The sequence below is a fragment of the Panthera tigris genome, chromosome D2 (genome assembly GCF_018350195.1).
Source record: "Panthera tigris isolate Pti1 chromosome D2, P.tigris_Pti1_mat1.1, whole genome shotgun sequence".
Classification (NCBI taxonomy): domain Eukaryota; kingdom Metazoa; phylum Chordata; class Mammalia; order Carnivora; family Felidae; genus Panthera; species Panthera tigris.
The window spans coordinates 28457763-28480289 of NC_056670.1; the positions used below are offsets into that span (position 1 = coordinate 28457763).

General features: G+C 37.1%; 1 protein-coding gene across 1 annotated transcript in view; it reads right to left on the bottom strand.

Annotated features, from left to right (window-relative positions):
* Window positions 1-22527, bottom strand: part of DNAJC12 (DnaJ heat shock protein family (Hsp40) member C12) — a 39931-nt gene that overhangs the window by 14570 nt on the left and 2834 nt on the right. Inside the window, exons 2-3 of the mRNA XM_007095775.3 lie at window positions 15016-15094; window positions 3008-3147 (exon numbers count right to left, since the gene is read on the bottom strand). Of these exons, the coding sequence (XP_007095837.1) occupies window positions 3008-3147; window positions 15016-15094 (219 nt within the window). The remainder of the gene's footprint in view (window positions 1-3007; window positions 3148-15015; window positions 15095-22527) is intronic.

The following is a 22527-nucleotide window of genomic DNA, read 5'->3' on the forward strand; positions in this document are numbered from 1 at the left end:
CTAAAATGTTATACACAGATGAGGCTTTCACGTGGAGGAAAGACTGTAAGGATTAGAACAGAAAAGAATGAGAGGAAATAGAAAGTCTATTAAATGAGTTACAAAACATGTGAAACTTGATATAGGGGATTCACTGAGGAAGAGAAACAAAAGCAAGCACCCTAAACAAGATTTAGGGGTACCTAGGTGGCTCAGTAGGTTAAGCGTCCGACTTTGGCTCAGGTCATGATCTCGCGGTTTGTGAGTTCAACTCACAAACCCCGCGTTGGCTCTGTGCTGACAGTTTGGAGCCTGTAGCCTGCTTCAGATTCTGTGTCCCCTCTCTCTCTACCCCTCCCCTGCTCACGCTCTGTCTTTCTCTCTCAAAAATAAATAAACATTACAAAAAGTTTTTTTAAGGAAAACAACAAGGTTTAGCCCTAAGAGGACTGTACATGAAAAAAATATCACCGTTGATTTAAAGCAAAAAGATATGCATCTTATCATTTTTGTTCCATTAATAAAAAAATCTCAAACCATATACTGGCTCAGCATACTGTTTCAATTTTGCTGACAAGACAAATGATTCAGCCAGTAATATCTAAAATATTATTATTGTGGGGTGCCTGGGTGTCTCAGTCGGTTAAGCATCTGACTCTTGATTTCGGCTCAAGTCATGATCTCACAGTTTGTGGAATAGACCCCTGCACCAGGTTCTGCGAGGACAGTGTGGAGGCTGCTTGGGATTCTCTCCCTCCCTCTCTCTCTGCCTCATGCACACGTACACTCTCTCAAAATAAATAAACATTAAGAAAAATAAAAACAAAAAATAAAATAAAATATTATATTATATTGTAAGACTTCAAACAGTCCATAGTTAACCTAAATTCAAGGCAGAAATGACATGTTTGGAGACAGAAAATTAGCATTTAAAGGAAAGACATTGGCAATATAAAGGAGAAATTTGGAGAAAAGTTTTTGAAAAATCCACAGCTAATTTGATATTAGTGGTTAAAATTAAATAAGAGAGTTCAGTAGATCATCAAAAAAAGAAAAAAAGCACATTGTAAATCAAAACGTATTAGCATAGCAAGGGTCACTAATTCAATTGCAGTTACAACGTGTCATACTCAGGAGAATGGAAATATGGTTATGTGGAGATAGTGGAACAGTGTTTATTTAGTCAGTGTCAACAAGGAATTTTGGATATACACAATGGAAAGGAAAAAACTCTTATTTTTGAGTATGTGAAGTAGTTACTATTTTTTTAAAGAATCTAGTTATTTTGTGTATATACTCAATAATCATATGGTTAATCCTTCATAAATAATTAACCTACTTGAAACAAATCACATGAATATATAACTTATTCCAATATGAGATGAAGAAAACAGTTTACATTTTATGTAGAGTGGCTTTCAACTATATACACTTTGAGAGTCTTGCAATGTTTTCCCCATTATGTCAAAGACTCTCCCTCACTATTATAGGTCTTTTATCAGTGAAAAAACAATTTGCTTGTCTTTTTTAAATAAAAACTGTTAAGAAGGAAATCTAAATGACCTGAAGGGGTGTAATTTAAGAGATGTGAATCCCTTTATAGACTAATTCTATCAAGTGTCCCTAAAGACTTGCCTATAAATTAATTTGTGTACACACACACACACACACACACACACTGGAATATTATTGGCAATCAAAAAGAATGAAATCTTGCCATTTGCAACAACATAGATGGAACTAGAGAGTATCATGTTAAGTGAAATAAGTCAGTCAGAGAAAGACAAATACCATATTATTTTACCCATTTGTGAATTTAAGAAACAAAACAGATAAACATAGGGGAAGGGAAGGAAAAATAAAATAAGATAAAAACAGAGAGGGAAGAAAACCATAAGAGACTCTTAAATACAGAGAACAAACTGAGGGTTGCTGGAGGGAAAGTTCGTGAGGGATGAACTAAATGGGTGATGGGCATTAAGGAAAACACTTGTTGGGATGAGCACTGGGTGTTATACGTAAGTGATGAATCACTTGGTTCTACTCCTGAAACCAATACTATACTTATGTTAACTAACTTGCATTTAAATAAGTAAATATACATATAATAAAGTAACTTGTGTATTTTAAGTCTCATGTCATAGAAAAGTGTCCCTATTTTAAAAAGCTGGATAATAAGTCATACTTGAGAATGTAGAAAAATTTTTAAATCATATTTTCTATATAATATATAAAGGTCAATGTAAGAACAAAATAAGTATATAACATGGTAATTATACTTATTTTTTTATATTTAGGGTTTTTTTTGAAAGAGAGAATGAGCATGCATGCATATGAGCAGTGAAGGGGCAGAGGGAGAGAGAGAGAATCTTAAGTAGGCTCTACCCTCAATGCAGAGACTGATGCAGGGCTGGATCTCATGACCCTGTGATCATGACCTGACCCAAAATCAAGACTCAGACACTCAACTGATTGAGCCACCCTAGGCCCCTATATTGAGTTTTTTTAATAGCATGAAGAAAGAGAACACAATGGTTTAAGAAGTCTCTCTCCGTATCTATCCAATGGCTCTTTCACCAGAACCTATAACAATAATAAGCTTAAAATAATTTACAGTTTTCTTTAATTAATCAAACTCTGTGTTTTATGGAATTCATAAGCCTTGAGAAGAGAACGGGTTGATATGAACTAAAAAGATGGAGGAGATGAATTTGCATTGGTTCAAATTCAGCAGTATTATATGAGCAACTTGAGAAGCACAGTTATCAGAATGTGTAAAACAATAAATGATAATGAGGACTGTATATATTGAATCAAACAGCCAATGAGCTCTTGCAGTCATGAGCTCTTCTGGCACTGATCCATTGAATTTTCCCTCACAGAAGTTTGTGGACACTGAGTTATATACAGATTCTACCAGCTTCTTGGTCTCCCTCCTTTACTTACTGACTTCTTGAGCTCTTGTGTGGGTCTAATCCATGGGAATCCTGAGCTTCATAAATTCACATCATCCTGGAGAGAAACTTACTGTTTTCACCGAATCACTCAAAGCTTCCCACTGCTGGAATGGCATTGACATCTGGCTCCTTCGCCAATGGTCATACCGGGCACGACTCTCTGTATTAGTCAGAATTTCCTTTGCCTTCTGCAGTTTCTGAAAAGTCTCCACTGGAAAACAAATCAAAAGATGAGCACTTCTTTCCTGGGGGAGTTATTTTAAACTCCCAAGCAAACTGATCTCACTGGAGTATGTCTCTGTTTTTTACTCACTGTGTGACCTTGAGCCAGTTCACCTTTTCAAGCTTTAGTTTCCTCTTGTGAAGTGAATCATAAGGACAAGTGAGATCATGTATGTAAAGTGCCTGACTCACAATTTAGCCACTCCTTTTACTGAGCTCCAGTGATGTGCCAGATGCTGTTACAGGTGATAATGACACAAGTGTGAACAGTATACATGAACTATTTAGTGGGACTGACATTTATAAACATTTTCAAAATTACAATTTTATCTACTAGGAAGAAAACTGCCTTTTCTAGTGGTAGTTATGAGGAAGGGCAGTGATCAGGCTAGAGGAACAGTGTAAATGAAGACTCTAAGGCAGGAAAGAGCATGGTGATTTAGAAAAAGTAGAGGATGCCAATGTGGCTGGAGGACACAGGGCTGGAAAGAACAATGAAGAATGGGGCTGTGGACTAGACAAGGGCCTGATCATCCAGGACTTTAGAGGCCTAAGGATTCTGGTCTGGTTTTTTGCTGTAAGAGCAATAAGAAGGTATTGGGAGGTTTTAAGCACAAGACATAAAATGGTAGGTAGTTGATAAGTGGTAGCTTTGTCAATGATCTATTTGATCAGATGGCATACAATAGAAACCATTCGTGTCCTTTTTGGAAACACTTGCAATGTCTCTTCTGCTCCTCAGTGAAGTTAAAACTTTCTCTCTCTCTCTCTCTCTCTCTCTTTAGTGGAGCTGGATTATTTCCATTGCAGCACCTTTTTTTTTTTTGAGAGAGAGAGAGAGAGACAGTGTGAGTGGGAGGGTCAGAGAAAAAAGAGAGAAAGAATCCCAAGCAGGCTCTGCACTGTTAGTGCAGAGCCAGATGCAGGGCTCGAACTCACAAACCATGAGATCATGACCCAAACTGAAATCAAGAGTAAGATGCCTAACCAACTGAGCCATCTGGGTGCCCCTGAGGTTAAAACTTTCCATAGAACAGTATATAAGATCAATACACAAAAATCAATTGTGCTTTTATACAGTAGCAATGAGCAATCTGAAAAATGAAATTAAAGAATTCCATTTACAATGGCATCCAAAAGAATAAAATACTTAGAAAAAATGGTAACAAAAGAAGTGGAAGATTTACATGTTGAAAACTATAAAATACTGTTGAAAGAAATTAAATATCTAAATAAATAGAAAGACATCAATATTCATGGATCAGAGGACCTAACATTGCTAAGATGGTAATACTCTCCAAACTGCTCTATAGATTTAACACAATCTCTATCAAAATCCCAGCTGCCTCTTTTTGCAAAAATTGACAAGCTCATCCTAACAAATCCATGTGTACATGCAAGGGACCCAGAATAATCAAAATAATCTTGAAAAATAAAAATAAAGTTGGAAGAATTCACACTCCCAATTTAAAACTTTTTACACAACTACTCTAATAAAAACAGTGTGGTACTGGCATTAGACTAAACATAAATAAATGGGATATTGAGAGTCCAGAAATAAACCCTCAAATTTACAGTCAATTTGTTTTCTACAAAACTACCAAGATCATTAAATTGGGAAAAAAAATTGTCTTTTCAACAAATGGTGCTGGGACAACTGGATATCCACATATAATAGAATGAAATTGGATCCCTACCTCACACCATATACAAATACTAACTCAAAATGGATCATAGACTTACATTTGATCTTAGCCAAAATGCCAAGAAGTGATAAAATGGGTCATAGATCTAAATGTACAAGCTAAAACTATAAAACTCTGAGAAAACATATGATAGTAAATCCTTGTGACCTTGGATTAGGCAACAGCTCTTTAGACATGACACCAAAAGCACAAGTGCAAGCAACAAACAAATGAAACAAAATTGTACTTCATCAAAACTGAAAATGTTGTGCTTCAGAGATCATCAAGAAAGTGAAAAGACAAACCATGGAATGGAAGAAAATATTTTCAAATTAAAGATGTGATGAGGAATGTATATCTAAAATATATAAATTCTTACAACTCAATAAAAAGACTAATAGCCTATTTAAAAATTAGTAAAGGAAGTGAATAGACATTTCTCCAAAGAAGATATACAAATGAGCAATAAACACATGAGTAAATGTTCATCATTAGTCATTGGGAAAATACAAATCAAAACCACAGTGAGATAACACTTCATAATCACTAGAACGGCTAAAATAAAAAGATAGATAATAACAAGCGTTGGTGAGGATGTGGAGAAATTTGAAGCCTCATGCATTGCAGGTGGGATTGTAAAACAGTATAACTGTTTTGAAAAACAGTTTACCAGGGTCGCCTGGGCGCCTCAGTCAGTTAAGCGTCCAACTTGTGATTTCAGCTCAGATCATGATCTCACGGTTTGTAGGTTTGAGACCCATGTCAGGCTCTGTGCTGACAGTGCAGAGCCTGCTTGGGATTCTCTCTCTCTCTCTTTCTTCCCCTCCCCCATTTGTTCTCTCTTTCTCTCTCTCAAAATAAATAAATAAAACAAAACAAAACAAAACAAAAAATACCCAACAGTTTACCAGTTCATCAAAATGTTAAACATAGAGTTACCATATGACCCAAAAGTTCCAACCCTAAATATACACCCAGGAAAAATGAAAACATACACCCACACAAAAACTTGTATATGAATGTTCATAGTTACACTATTTATACTAACCATAAAGTGTAAACAACTCAAATTTCCATCAGTTAGTTGAATAAACAAATGCATATATATATTTCTTTATTTTAGAGAGAAAGTGCAAATGGGGGGAGAAGGGCAAAGGGAGAGAGAGAGAGAGAGAGAGACAGAGAGAGAGAGATATGCGGGGCTCGATTCCATGACACTGGGATCATGACCTGAGCTGAAATCAAGAGTCAGACACTCAACCACTGAGTCACCCAGGTGCCCCTGTGGTATATACATTTAATGAAATTATCACTCAGCCACAAAATAAATTAAGTACTAAAACATGCTACAAAATGGATGAGACTTGAAAACACTATGCTAAATGAAAGAAGTCAGTCACAAAAGGCCACATATTGTATAATACCATTGATATAAAATATCCAGAATGGATGAATCTGTAGAGAGAGTAAGTAGATTCATAGTTACCAGGGGCTGGACAGGGGAAAATGGGAAGTAATTACTAATGAGTACAGAGTTTCTTTCTTTTTCACAACAACCTTATGAGGTGGATATTATTATTATTATTATTATTCCCATTTTAAAGAATCTAAGGCTGAAGGAGTTGATGTAACTTGCCCAAAGTCCCAAACCATCAAGTGATGGAGCCACAAAATCAAACCCTAACCTGCCAGGCTCCCCAGCTGGTGCTCTCCACTTCCATTCATGCACTTTCCATTTTCCTGCACTCCCTTCCTTCCTGCACTTTCCATTTTCCTGCAATGGATGCTACCCTCCAATCTCCACTTTCTTCTCCACCTCCAGGGATAATAAAATGTCATCATTCATCAGTAAGATCCAAGTTGTGCCCTTCAGAACTCAAAGTCTAGTAAGGAATCAGACACATAAACCATTTCAAAATCATGTGATAGAAATATAGAGGCAAGGGCCTCTCTCTCTCTCTCTAAATAAACTTAAAAAAAAAGAAATATAGAGACACAATTGATTCTGCTTGGGGGGGTCAGAAAATATTTCATTAGTTTTCTGTGCACTTGGAGTCATCCTTGACTTTTATCTTTCTCTCACATCTCACTTCTAATCCCTTAGCAAACCCTAGTGGCTCTACTTTTAAAATATATCCAAGATCTGACCCCTTGCTGCCATTTCCATTATCACTGCTCTGGTTCAAGCCGCCATCTTCTCTTGGTTGGAGTATTATACCAGCTTCTCAACCAATCTCCTTGCCTTTGCCTCAATCTGTTTTCTACACAACAGTCAGAGAGACCTTTTTAAAAATAAGTAATATAATATCACTCCTCTGCTCAAAATGACTTTTAATAACTTCCCATTTCTCTCAGAGTAAAACTAAAAATTCTTATGAGAAATGGCATGGCTAATAGGCCTAACATGCTCTGCCTGCCCTCTACCTTCTCTTCCTTCTCTGACCTCATTTTCTTCTGCTTTCCCCATCTCCCTTGATACAGCCAAAGGAGCTTCCCTGATCCTCGTTGAGTATGCCAAGCAGGACTTTGGCACTTACAATCCTTTCCACAAAGAATACTTTTACCCCAGGCACTCATATGGCTTACTTCCTTCAGATGTCATCACAAATGCTGTCTTGTGGAGGTGGTCTTCCCTGACCAGGTTATATAAAATGCCTGTCCATTAGCCCCACGCTTTTATCTCCCTTGCCCTACTTTACTTTTCTTTATAGTACTTGTCCTTGGCCATTATGTATTTATTTGTTTATGATCTATCCCCTCTACCAGAATACAAACTCTGTGAAAACAGAGACTTTATCTGTTTTGTTCTCTGCTATATCCTTTGCATTGAAACAGCATAGCAGGTGCTCAAAAAGTATTTGTTCAATGAATCAATGAGTGAATGTTTCCTATTTTGAGGTGAATATAATAAAGATGTTATATAGTGCTATTTTCTGAGCTCCAACCACCAAAGAAATGACACATATTCTTCAAACACTTTGTGAATTAGGAACATTTTAATAGTATCAGTGGGGAAACTAATTAAATTGCTCTGATAGTGCTTAAAATACCTCATTGGAATTAGTCAAGAGTCTCTCAAACAGGTGTTGAAGCAAATGTACCATCAACACTGATAGTACTGGAAATACTGAAATACTTCTATACCCCAGGTGGTAAAGATTTGGTATTTCTGAGCCCCTATCCTCCAAACACCACCACTTTAAGTGTTCCCCCAACAACCAGACATACTTCCTGCCACAGCAGGGTCCCTCCACGACCCTACTCCAAAGCTGGACAGCACAGTACCTCACAGGTCATTTGCTACTTAATATCACCACTGGAGGTAGGAGCAACTGGTGGATTAAAGGAAAGACCCTAAAGATGGGGTTATTGAAAATTACAGGGAAATAACAAACTAATAAAAAGCATCTTGCCATAGCAGCTCACTCCAGTGAGTAATCCTTCCTGCTGATGACGACAATTTAAATGTCCCACTGTACAAATAAGATGTCACTTTTTCCAACAGGAATAAAAAGCTCATTAAATTATCACCACAGATGCATATGCCAGTTACTACCACAGCAGTGGTTGTAAAGATTTATATATTTATCTATGAGTCACGTTTTATTTTTTTTTATTTTTTTTTAATGTATATTTATTTTTGGGAGAGAGACAGACAGCATGAGTGGGGATGGGGCAAAGAGAGAGGTAGATACAGAACATGAAGCAGGCTCCAGGCTCTGAGCTGTCAGCACAGAGCCTGATGCGGGGCTCAAAGCCATGAACTGCAAGGTCATGACCTGAGCTGAAGTCGGATGCTCAACTGACTGAGTCACCCAGATGCCCCTATGAGTCACATTTTCTTTGCACATTACTGTTAACCTGTTTTACAGAGTCTCCAGAATGAAATAAGGCTGCTTGGGATTATTCTGATGTCAATGCCTTGACAACAATTGATAAGCAGAAAGCTAAAGAGACTTTATCTTTCCTGATAGGTGGCCTTTCCTTGTTCCATCCTCTCCACCACATTTAATAAAAATGAGTTTGGGTTTATATTTGCCCTTTAATATATAGCTAATCAAATGAATCACACAAGATAAACATTTACCAGTTCTGGGAAGAGAGATCTCATTTTATAAGCTTACGTGAGCAAATGATGCTGGGACCTTTGAAAGACATTCTGATTTAACTCCTAGGTCTGTTCTGAAAATACAGAAGTTCTTTTAAATTCATATTTCACAATAGAATTTGTATTATTATAGCCTCGTTTTAAATGTAGGCCACTTACAATTACTTGAAAAATAATAATAAAAATATAATATCAGAACATACCTTGAAAAAAATCTGGAGGAAAATACACGACTGTTAATAGTGTTTCTCTGCTAGGGAGAGATAAGACAGGACTTTCACTTTCAACATTATTTATTACTGTATGTTATTTCTATTCACAGATAAAAAAGCAATAAAGAGTTTTTAAAGTAGGAAAGCATGGAGACATGAGAAGATATCAGTTAGCAAGGACAAGGAGCTCTCCTTCAAATACCCCAATGTTTTTGAAGCCTACAAATCAATAACAAAAATACCATTTCACAGATCTTTAATTCAGTCTGAAATCCCCTTCTTCAAGGTCAGAGAGAAGTTAATAAAGCATTGGCCTGGAATAGTTACTGTCACGTGTACACACAGGACTGTCATGAACACCAGCCAGGAGCTTTTGCGCTCAGTGACACAATGTCTATAGCATAACTGGTCCTGCCTACATCACCCCCACCTGAAGAGGAGAAGGGATTTCTCAAAACCTAAAAGCCTTTGATTTAGAATTAAAAAAAAGAAAGAATGAAAAGGAGAAAGATGTAACGTTTACTTACAAAAAAGAAAACTATCTCATTCTATTAAATTTTTATCTTGGAATCCTGCATTAAAAAAAAAACAACAGCAACTAAAGAAAGTCCAGTGAGTCACAATTGCCAACATTCACTGAGCTATTCCTGCATGCTCAGGAATGTTAGTCTCCACATCAGGTGCATGAAGCAATAATGTTCTTAGTCTACCCGTTTTTCCTATTAGAACACTGTGGCTCAAAGAGATTGTCCAAGTTCAACTAGCTCATAAGTGGGAGCTAGGAGCAATCCAGACAGACAAGATTGTGCTCCATATCTACTACTCCATCATGATAACAAATTAGTAATTAGTAATGGAAATGATTAAGACTACACTTAATGAACCAAAAAGGTGTACATACAAGTATAATGTAGTTGCTCTATAAACTTTCTCCTTAATGAAATATGTTTCAAAATCTGCCTAATGTATTCTGAATTTCTGTCAAACTAAAATTCAGCACCGGATGAATTTTTGTTTAACATTTTACAATATTTTTATCAGTATTCTTAATCCTTCTTCAAGTGTATAAAGAACCACTTAAATTTTCAGAAGGTCATATTAATCTAAATTGAGTAAATGGATGCTTAAAGACTTGAAAACAATTTCTACCCAAAGATTGAATCATCTATCAACTACAAGCCCGACAGGGGAAGATATTGATGTCTGTGTACCTTTCATTTTAAACAATATTTACAGTTCAGTGTTTCTCTGAACAAGAAGCCTTGAGGTAGCCCGTACGTGAAAATTCCCATCACTATGGTAACCAGAAATGGCAATGATTGCACAGTGATTCATCATGTACCCCAAACAGAAATTGTTTGCCAGGGACAGAGAAACAACTCAAAGCCACGCTTTATTGGAAAAAAACCCAGTTAAAGAATAACCTGGGGTGGTAGTTGTTTTTAAGTTTTTGTCAAATTTTTATACTTTTACGTCAGGGCATCTATCTTAATACTAACTCCAGTTCAAAGAGGTAATTAATATGTCTCCTAAAGAAATGTTCATGAAATTTATTCATTCACTCATTCAATAAATGATTTGCACAAAGTAGGTGTCCTCCATGGTAGGTGCTATGCGAGGTGTGGGGCATATTACTGTGAACAAGATAGCAGGAGGCCTGCCTCACTGAGCTTTCAGTATGACTAATAAGCAAATAGGCAACAAGGAGATGGTGTGATACACGGTTTGCTGCCTGACGTACAGTGTGCTCTGGGTAACTGGGGCACACATAACTTCCCAGAGGAAATCATGGCTACGCTGAAACCTGACACAAGAGCATGAGCTAACCAATCAAAGCAAGGTGGAGAGGTGTGCAGGCCTCACAGGGAGCCAGACAGAGGAAGAAGCAGGCATAAAGTTCTGAAGAGTGGAAAACAAGGCATATTGAGGAATCAAGGTAGTTCTGTGTGGCTGAAACATGGGATTTTAGGCATGGTAGTAGAGAGAAAATGAAAATGGAGAGATGCAAAGGAGTCAGGAAGCACAATATGAAGGGGCTTGTACCTAAAGACCCAGCAATTACATAGAATGAACTATTGCTGCAAGTACAGAATGGGCAACTATCACAGACATAATGTAAAGCAAAAGAGTATATACTGTATGACTCCATTTATATGAAATTCAAAACTAGGCAAAACTCGTCAATGAAATAGAGATCCAAAAATGGGAGAGGATACTGACTTTGAACAGGATATAAAAAGGGACTCCTGGGTGCCAGAAATGTTCTACATCCATCTGAGCAGCAGTTAAACTGGTAATATGTAGACAAAAATTTATCAAGTTTATACTTACAGTTTCTTCACATTGCCTTAAACAAATTGTGCCTCAATAAAAAGGGCAAAAGTCATATAACAAAAAATGGGGCACTAGGGTGGCTCAGTTGGTTGAGCACCTGACTCTTGATTTCAGTTCAGGTCATGATCTCAGGGTCGTGGGATCAAGCCCCACATCAGGCTCCATGCTGAATGTGGAGCTTGCTTGGGACTGTCTCTCTCTCTCCCTCTGCCCTTCTCCCATTCTTGTCTGCTCTCTCTCTCTCTCAAAATAATAATAATAATAATAATAATAATAAAATAATTTTTTCAATTTTTAAAAAGTATAACAAAAATGACTTGATATATTGTAAAATGGCCTATTTATACAAATCAAAAGGATCAATGATTTCTAGAGAAAATTAATAAAGAAACTTAAGATAAAAGAAAATTGGGGCACCTGGGTGGCTAAGGTGGTTAAGCCAGTCGGTTAAGCATCCAACTTCAGCTCAGGTCATGATCTCATGGTCCGTGAGTTCAAGCCCCCGCATCAGGCTCCACGCTAGCAGTGCAAGCCTGCTTTGGATTCTCACTCTCTCCTGTCTCTCTTTGCCCCTCCCCTGCTCACACTTTCTCTCTCTCGAAGTAAATAAATAAAAACTTTAAAAAGAGATAAAGGAAAAAATTTTTTAATGAAGAGGAGTTTGGGTTTTATCATTTGTGCAATGTGGATTAAGATAGGTCTTAATCATAATATTTTCCTTATAGAAAAATCATATACATATACATACTACACACAAACCCATAATATGCACCTATAGTAAACATAATCATCTAATGTAAGACAGTATTACAGTACCTACCCTGAGGATAAAATCAAGGTAGAAATACACAAAGACTTGGGGCGCCTGGGTGGCTCAGTTGGTTGAGCGACCAACTTTGGCTCAGGTCATGATCTCATGGTTTGTGAGTTCGAGCTGACAGCTCAGAGCCTGGATCCTGCTTCCGATTCTGTGTCTCCCTCTCCTTCTGCCCCTCCCCACTCATGCTCTGTCTCTCTCTGTCTCAGAAATAAATAAACATTAAAAAAATTAAAAACAAAAGAAATACACAAAGACTTCAACTACATTGCTGAAGTTTTAAGCTAGGTGTGCATACATAGGTATTTGCTATAGTATTCTTATACCTTTTTTGTACATATTAAATATTTTATTTTTTCCATAATTAAAAAGAAATCCACTCTCTGCAGTGTGAAGCAATGAAAGGAGTGCTGTAGGGATCCAGGCATGAAATGATGGTTACTTGTCTACTCTAGGGGCTGTGAAGATGTAGGGAAAAAGACCTCCAGGAGAGACATGGAAAGTAAATCACCAGCATTTGGTAACTGAACAGATGTAGACATAAGGGAGAGCAAGGAGACAGGTTTCTGCTTGACCAATTAAATGTATGGGGTTGCCATTTATTAAGATGGGGAAACACAAAGATGAGCAAGATTTGAGAGAGGGTGAGAGGAAAACAATGAGTTCAGTTTCTGACAGGGTGACTTTGAAATGTCTCCAAACGAAGATTTCTAAGAACACTCAAAACTAGAGTCCAAAGATCAGAATGAGAACTGAGTTAAGGATAGACTGGAAAGCCATCAGCAAAGAGCTAATGACTGAAGCCACAGACTTGGACAAGACTCCAGGGAGAAATTGGGGTGCCTGGGTGGCTCAGTCAGTTAGGCATCTGACTTCAGCTCTCGTTGTGATCTCGCTGGTCACAAGTTCAAGCCCTACTTCAGGCTCTGTGCTGACAGCTCAGAGTGTGGAGCCTACTTCAGATTCTGTCTCCCTCTCTCTCTGCCCCTCCCCTACTTGCTCTCTTTCTGTCTCCAAAACAAATAAAGACATTTTTTTAAAAAAGACTCCAGAGAGAAAGTGGGGAGTTAGCCCAGAAATGAGAGTTTAGGAGGGAAATTTAAGGCAGAAGAGGAGTCACGACAGAGCCAGAAAGAGAAACCGAAGGGGTGCCTGGGTGGCTCAGTTGGTTAAGAGTCTGACTTCCACTCAGGTCATGATCTCACCACTCATGAGTTCAAGCCCCGCATCAGGCTCTGTGCTGACAACTCAGAGCCTGGGGCCTGCTTCGGATTCTGTCCCTCTCTCTCTGCCCTGCCCTGCTCACACTCTGCCTTTCTCTCTAAAAAATAAATAAACATTAAAAAGAGAAAGAAAGAAAGAAAGAAAGAAAGAAAGAAAGAAAGAAAGAAAGAAAGAAAGAAAGAAAAGCCCAAGAAGTTGGAGGAAAAGTATGAGTGTGTATCTTGGTACCTAAAAGAAAGAATGTTTCAAGAAGGCCTGGTCAACAGTGCCAATTTCTGATGCAAACTCAGGGAAGATAAGACCTAAAAAAGTAAATGTTGGATTTGGCAGCCAAGAAATCTTTGATGACTATTACAAGAGCCATTTCCAAGAAAGGTGAGAGGGAAGTCAGCCTGGGATAAATTGAAAATTGGCGAAGGAAGTAGAGATATAAACTGTGGACTTCTTTTTCAGGAAGTTTGGCTCTAAAAGGAAGGAGAGAGATAAAAGAGGAGCAGGAGGGAGACAGGTTAAAGAAGGATAAATGGTATGTTTGTATTTTTTTAAATATTTATTTATTTATTGGGAAAGCGCAAACAGGGGAGGGGCAGAGAGAGAGGGACCGAGGATTTGAAGCAGGCTCTGCACTGACAGGCTGACTGCAGTGAGCCTGATGCAAGGCTTACACCCACAAACCGCGAGATCCTAACCAGAACCGAAACTAAGAGTTGGGTGCTTAACTGAGCCACCCAGGTGCCCCTGTCTGTATTATTATTTTTTTTAATGTTTATTTATTTTTGACAGAGAGAGAGAGAGAGAGAGAGACAGAGCATGAGCGGGGGAGGGGCAGAGAAAGAGGGAGACACAGAATCAGAAGCAGGCTCCAGTCTCTGGGCTGTCAGCACAGAGCGCGACACGGGGCTCAAACTCACAGACCGCGAGATCATGACCTGAGCCAAAGTCGGACACTCAACCGACTGAGCCACCCAGGTGCTCCTCCTGTCTGTATTATTTTAAGCTAAGATACACATGAGCAGTTATGTCAAAATTTATGATAAGGGAATTTAAATTATGCTAAAGAAAAAACTCAAAAGTATGAATATATTACCATATATCATATAGAGACATATTCAGTTCCCCAAAAAGAAGAAAACACATCAAGTTCTCATCAAGACAATCACCTAGTTACAAACATACTTAAGTCATGTTAACTCTCAAGAGCTGGTGAAATAAAGCATAAAGTGAACAAATTTTAAACCAGGAAGCAGCATGTTACAGCAGAAAGAAAAATGGATGAGAAATGACTACTATTGGAGAAAGGACCCTACACCATTTCCTCCCCTCCTACCATCCAATAGTGCAAAAAACATTCTTTGGCATTGAATGAAAGAATAAGTTTGAGCATAATATATAAAAGAAAATTAGGTAATTATTCAATAGCTTTTTAGATTTAGATGTTATTCATTTTTATGGGAAACAGACATTATTAAATATTTACCAGCTTTGGAGTTTTCAGGATGCTTGTCAGGGTGACATTCCAAGGCTCTGGCTTTAAATTCCGCCAGGATTTGTTCAACCTAAAACAAAAACTGATGTTAAAAATAAGGATTCCAAATTAAACAGCATAAAGAAAGAAGTTGGGCATCATTCCTTTTCAAAACATCCATGATCAACCCAACTTTTATTGTGATCCTTGTATTTGTATTTTGACATTTTACTCTAAGAAATAATGCCTTGATAATGAAATTCAGAAAGCATTCAATAAAAACTTCTGTCCAAATACTGATAACAGTTTAACTTGCTACTGCATTTAGATGATAGCCCAAGACACCTGTGAGCTCAATATATTTAAATGTCACAAATGGTCAGATAGGTTTATTCTAAGAATACATAGAAGAGGTGTTCATTCATTTGAGTTCTTCAAAAGATGTTTAGTCGTCATTCATTATTCAAGGATGACTGTCTAGTTTATAAATGACCCATTATAAAGTTCCCTCTTTAGGCCTTTTGCCCCCCTCTTTTTTTTATTAAGAATTTCACAATTAAAAGGACATAATTCAAACCTCTTAATTTTGTTACCAATTAACAGTGTAGTTGGAGATTTTGATTGGGAAAAGAGAAACTTCAGCCAAACTAATACGAAGTTTGAGAGGCATTTTGATTTGATTTGATTTCACTCAGCCATCTAAACCTTATTATCATGCATAATCAATACTTGTCTTTGTTAATTGTAATTCCAATGACAGCAGCAGGAGACAACAGTGGTTATGTGGCTCCACAATATAATTTGTTTTATTTTGTTTGTTTTATATTGTTTTTTAATTTTTATTTTAAGTAGGCTCCACACCCAACGTGGGGCTCAAACTCATGACCCTGAGATCAAGAGTCACATGCTCTACTGACTGAGCCAGGCTGGTGCCCCTGATTGCTTCATTTTAAAGCCCAGTTCTGCCAGAGACTTTAGGCAAGTTGTATAACTTCCATGTGCCTAGTTTCCTTATCTTTATATTACATAAATGATAGAAATAGAGCATTTAACACAAAGCCTAATTGTAGTAAGAACTTAATAATAATAGCTAAAACTAAATGTCAGTGGTTAAGTAACTTGTCTGAAATCATTTAACTAGTTACTAAAAAAGCCAAATTTTTTGTTAACTAAGAAGTTGCACTTCAAATCCAGTAATCTTTTTTTTTTAATATTCATTTATTTTTGATAGAAAGAGCATGAGCAGGGAAGGGGCAGAGACACAGGGAGACAGAGGATCTGAAGTGAGCTCTGCGCTGACAGCAGCCAGCCCCCGATGCGGGGCTTGAACTCATAAGCTGTGAGATCATGACCTGAGCCAAAGTCGGACACTCAACCAACTGAGCCACCCAGGTGCCTCTCAAATCCAATAATCTTAACCAATGGCAGAATTCTTAGGGATCTATTACCAAGTTGCATATTTACTATCCACTAATTAATGAAAGGAAAGGACCTCTTGTTTGAGAAACAAATTCTCAAGAGGCTCAGCTTAAAATTGTCATAAGACTCATGGTAAAAACATAAATTTATCAGCTCCATGTCATCCTTAATCAATCCTTGAAAAAAATTTTCTTCACTTTTATAGAGCCATGCTGTAGGGAAGCCTGGCTGGCTCAATTGGAACAGCATGTGACTCTTGATCTCAGGGTTGTGAGCTCAAGCCCCACCTGGGCGTAGAGATTACTAAAAAATAAAATCTTTAAAAAATAATAATAATACAGCCAGGCTGTACTAGATAAGCATATGCATTAAATGCCCAGACTAATAACTATTCTTTTCTTTGCTAAGCATCTACTGGGAATCCAGTGGAATAACAGGAAGAGATAGACTTCCTGTTCAGAACTGTGATTAATTGTGTTTCCTCTTCCTAGGTGCTCCCTAGGAGTGACCTATAGTGACCTATAGTGACCATAGAGTGACCTATAGTGACCATCAGTCACTATAAACTGCTTATATAACAAAGAAAATGAGACTGAGACTTGTCTTTAAATTTTAAAATACTAAAAATTCTAAAGATTCTAGTAGTAGTAGTAAGCATTTTTAATTAAGCTATTTATGAATTTCATAATCTCTCTTTGAAGATACTTATATCAATACAGAACAAAAAGTAAAAGTTCCTTTACCCCTCAGCCCCCCAGGATAACAGGTTTCACCCTTCAAGATACATTTTTTACACACTTATACACATATTTATGTATATATGTATTGGAGGACTTTAATAAGATAAATGGATAAAATTATACATATCTATCAAAGGTAGGAAATTCGGAGGGTTTTTTTTTGTTGTTTTATTTTTTCATTTTTATCCCATTAAGAAACATTCTAGTATAAGTCCATGGAAGCAAATGTACTAAAATGGTTAATTCTCAATAATGCTAATGTATGTGATTGTTAGTTTCTCATTTACATTTTCTTTACTTTGCCAAATTAATATTTAAAAAAATGAAGAATAGTCCATATCTGCCTTTCATTACTTTTTATAGTTTTAGTGTCACAACATTTATTACAAATCTCCTAGGTAGGCTGGTTCTGGGTAAACTAACTGGTAAAGCAGGTTAGTTTGTCTTGGGAATGTTCCATTTATCTCCTGGCATCCCCACCCCATGTGCTCATGCCAAGTGTAGTCCATGGACAAATGAGGCCCTCCATGTCAAGGTCCACTGAGTCCTGTTTTCCTGATCCAATGTTCAATGGTCTGGAAAACTGCCTATTATGCTAGCCAATAAACATACAAACAAATGTTCAACTTTACTCATAATCAAATAAATCAAAACATCTAAGGCATGATAATGACCAGTGTCATTGAGGGTACAAAGAAATGAACATTCTCATACTCTCTTGGGGAGGATGCAAATTTCCTGAAAATAGATATATACAGAGATCTATCTATCTATCTATCTACCTAGATATCAAAGAGTGATAGAATTGGAGATATTTATGTATATGTATATATACATAAAAGTGTATAATTTTTTTTACTCTTTGATATAACAATTCCAGTTATAGAAATTTGTCTAAGGAGATAGTCAGAGGTGGGAAAATTATTTAGTTATAACAAGGTTCAATGAATAAAATGTTATAAATTTTAAACAAAACCTTATGTGTCCAGTAATAAGATATTAAAGTTAACTGAAATATTTCTTAGGCTGAGATATTTTACAGTCATTAAAAAAATCATCTTGTAGGGACACCTGGGTGACTCAGTTGGTTAAGCATCTGACTCTTTTTTTTTTTTAATTTTTTTTAACATTTATTTATTTTTTTGAGATAGAGACAGAGCATGAACGGGGAAGGGTCAGAGAGAGGGGGAGACACAGGATCTGAAACAGGCTCCAGGCCTTGAGCTTTCGGCACAGAGCCCGATTCGGGGCTCAAACTCACAGACCGTGAGATCATGACCTGAGCCGAAGTCGGATGCTCAACTGACTGAGCCACCCAGGCGCTCCAAGCAGCTGACTCTTGATCTTAGCTCAGGTCATGATCTCATGGTTGGTGAGATTGAGCACCACATCAGGCTCTGGGCTAATGGCTCAGAGCCTACTTGGGATTCTCTCTGTCCCTCTCTCTCTACCCCTCTCCTGCTCATATTCTCTCTCTCTCTCTCTCTCTCACTCTCTCTCAAAAAATAGATAAATAAACTTTAAAAACTCATCTTGTAGTAGAAGACTTTTAATAATCTGAGAAAAATTATATAATATAGTTCTATGAAGAAATGTAAACTACAAAGCATTATATGAGGCATAAAACCATAATGTTTTACCTTAAAAAGGATTATAATATATATATGTATACATATATAATAACAATAATAATAGCTAAGATTTATTAAGACTTATTATATGCCAAGCACTGTTCTAAGCACTGTGCATATAGCATCTCATTTAATTCCCACAACTCTGTGAGGTGGGTACTGTTATTATTCCCATTTTACAGATTAAGAAGTCAATACACAGAAAAGTTAAGTGGTTTTCCCAAGGCCATAGGGCTGGTAAGTAGCAGAGCCAGTATTTGAACTCAGGCAGTCTGACTCCATACACATATAGACATGCACAATGTAAATATTAACGCATATATGCATGTATTTACATAACACATAAATATAGCATATGTGTATACATGCACATATATTCCCAGATTTTAAGCATCTAAGCTAATATTTTTCTCCATGTTCTCTTCATACCCCACATCTTCTTATTGAAAGTATATTAGTTTTTATGGAGCACCCAGTGGCTCAGTCAGTTGAGCATCCAACTTCAGCTCACAGTTTGTGAGTTCAAGTCCCATGTCAGGCTCTGCATTGACAGCTCAGAGCCTGGAGCCTGCTTTGGATTCTGTGTCTCCCTCTCTCTGCCCCTTCTCCATTCACTCTCTCTGTCTCTGTCTCTGTCTCAAAACTAAAGAAACATTAAATTTTTTTAAAAAAAATATTAGTTTTAGAAATTAAACTTTAAAACTTAAAAACTTATCTTTTCCACAGCCTATTAGCACAATATTTTGGTCTGTGTCAGCAAATACTCCAGTGTGCAATAGGCACTAATCTGGTTCCCACTTGGATGAATCTTCTCCAGCTTTCTCTGGCCACACAAATGCCTTCTGTCTCTCCCTCTATGTGTCTAAATTTTGACCTAGTCTGATCATTTCAAGCATCATCTCTTCTCTGAAATCGTTTCAGATAGTCTTCCTGTAATTTCTGTCGCACTTACCAACAATACCACATAGCACAGTCCTTATTTTTTCTCTATTTCCTTTGTATTAGTTTGGCTCCTCAGCTGGATGCCAAGGTTCTTATACAATTTCTCACCTTTTTGTTTTGTTTTCTTTTACCCCCATCACTTCTAGTACTGGCCCAATGCCAAGTGTTGAATAAATAGTTGATTATAGACTAACAGATGTTCTTTAACACGATTATAGCATAATAGAAGCTTTCTGAAAATTGTGATTTATTCATTAAAAGAATGAACTGATTCTAGTGATGGAAATTCATATGCTATAGAAAAGAGAAGACTCATCTTAATAAGTGGGTGAATTAGTATCCATCATTTCAGTTCACTTAGTGTGAAACTGGTTTTTTCCCTTATATAAAACTCCAAACGTTAGCAATATTCCCAAAATAAATTCAGTGAGATCACCCTACATCATTGTAATCAAATGATAATCAAAACATAAGCTATAGAAATAATATGAGCCACAAAATATATAATGGTAGTATTGTGTTATAACCCATAAAATACAGTAACTATTAATCCATAGTGACAAAAGTAGTTGAATAAATAAATAAATGTGGGATAAAGGATATATTTTCTCTACAGAAGAATTCCAAGTAATAAATGTAAAGTGAATAAAGAAAATAGAAAGTTACCATTTGGCAAATACCATCGTAGTAACTGTTACAGGCAAGATACACCAAAAGATGCTAAAATCAGCCAGTGAAAGTCTGAAGTGGAACACTATAGCCTCAAAGAATCTTCACCAAAAATATTTTTTAATTACCAAAGGGAAAATAGTAACCCTACAGGGGAAAAACCTGGCAGAAGAAACCTGAAAAACACAACCTTAACTATGTGTTTGGATCATTAGGACATATTGACATCCCGTACCCAGATATGACACACTGAAAAAGGTACAATATCACTTCAGCAGTATTCTTTCCAAAAACACATAACCTCAGCCTAATCAGGAGAAAACCTGAGACAAACCAAAACGGAGGGACATTCTACAAAATAACTGACCATTACTTTTCAAAGTGTCCAAGTCATGAAAAAAAAAGGAAGGTATGAGAAATTGTCATTGTGAAGGAAACTCAGGGAACAAGACCCCTAAGTGTAATAATGGATTCTAGCTTGGATCTTGAAAGAGAAAAAAGACATTAGTAGAAACACTGATGAAATTAGAATGAGACCTATCCTTTAGATCAGAGGTTGAATAACTCTAGCCCAAAGGACATATCTGGCTTGCCACCTGTTTGTTTTGTTTTGTTTTTTAAATAAAATTGTATGGGAAGACAGCCTTCGTCATTCATTTACATATTATCTATGGCTACTTTCTTGCAATGGCAGAATTGAATAGTTGTGCTAGAGTCCTGCAAACTCTAAAATGTTTGCTGTCTCAGGGTCAGCACCTAGGAGAAACAAGCAGGATGCCTAGGTTTAAGGAGGTAGCCTTACTCTCATAGACTTTTGCACTTGCACAATCCTGAGAGTTAGTGCCTCCTTAAATTTTGTATCCCAAGTGCTCTGCTTGCCTCACCCTAGTTCTGACTTGGTCTGTCTGGCCCCTTACAAAAAAAAAAAAAAAAAAAAAAAAAAAAAAAAAGCTTGCTGGCCCCTGGTTGAGTTAATACTATTGTGCCAATGCTAATTTTCTGATTTGTATAATTTTACTATGCGTGATAATTGTAAATACAATGTTAACATTAAGGGGAGCGGGATGAAGTGTATACATGAACTCTGTGTTATTTTTGCAATTTTTCTTTAAGTCAAAAATTATTCAAACAGGTGGAGCACAGAGGATTTTTAGAGCAGTGAAACTACTCTCTATGGTAAATGTCATTATACATTTGTCCAAACCTATAAAATGTACAAACCCAAGAGTGAACCATAATGCAAACTATGGACTTTGGGTGATTATATCAGTGTAGGTTCACCAGTTGTAGCACGTGTACCATCCTAGTGGAGATGTTGATAACAGGGAGGCTAGGCATTAGTGAAGGGAAGGAAGTATATGGAAAAGCTCTATACCTTCCACTCAATTTTGCTATGTATCTAAAACTGCTTTTAAAAAGTCTGTTAAGAGGCACCTCGGTGGCTCAGTTGGGTGAGTGTCCAACTTCAGACCATGATCTCACAGTTCCTGAGTTCCAGCCCCACATCAGGCTCACTGCTATTAGGGCAGGGCCCGCCTCAGATCCTCTATCCCCGCCCCGCCCCCCAACCCTTTAGACAGAATTGTCTAAATTTACAAAGTTCCAAGTGTCCAGTATTATTGTGAGGCCAAAACAACACCACAACTTATTATGTGCCAGGCACTATTCTAAGTCTTTATTTAGCATGTCTCATTTAATCCCCACAACACCTCTATGAGGTGGGTACTATAATTATTACCCCCATTTGCAGATCAGGAAACAAAGGCATAGAAAAAAATTGAGTCACTTCCCCAAGGTCACACAGCTTGTAAATGGTAAGATTTAAACCCAGGTGATCTGAAGTCAACAAGGAAGAGAACTAGAAACAAAAAATAGATGTCTCCATTTATCAAGTTTATGCTCAATTTTCAAGACTGTGAAATCTTAAAATCAGGATGACTTCTTATCATTACTACTGAAATGGTGACCAAATACCAAAAAATCAAATAAAATATACATCAAGGAGATATCTTATTTGATATACATCCTAGTTTGTGGTGTATGCATTCATAAAGACTTTAGAAGATTTCATAACATGTGTCTTTTGTGTAAAATCTGATGCAGGGCGAAAAAGCTGATTAACT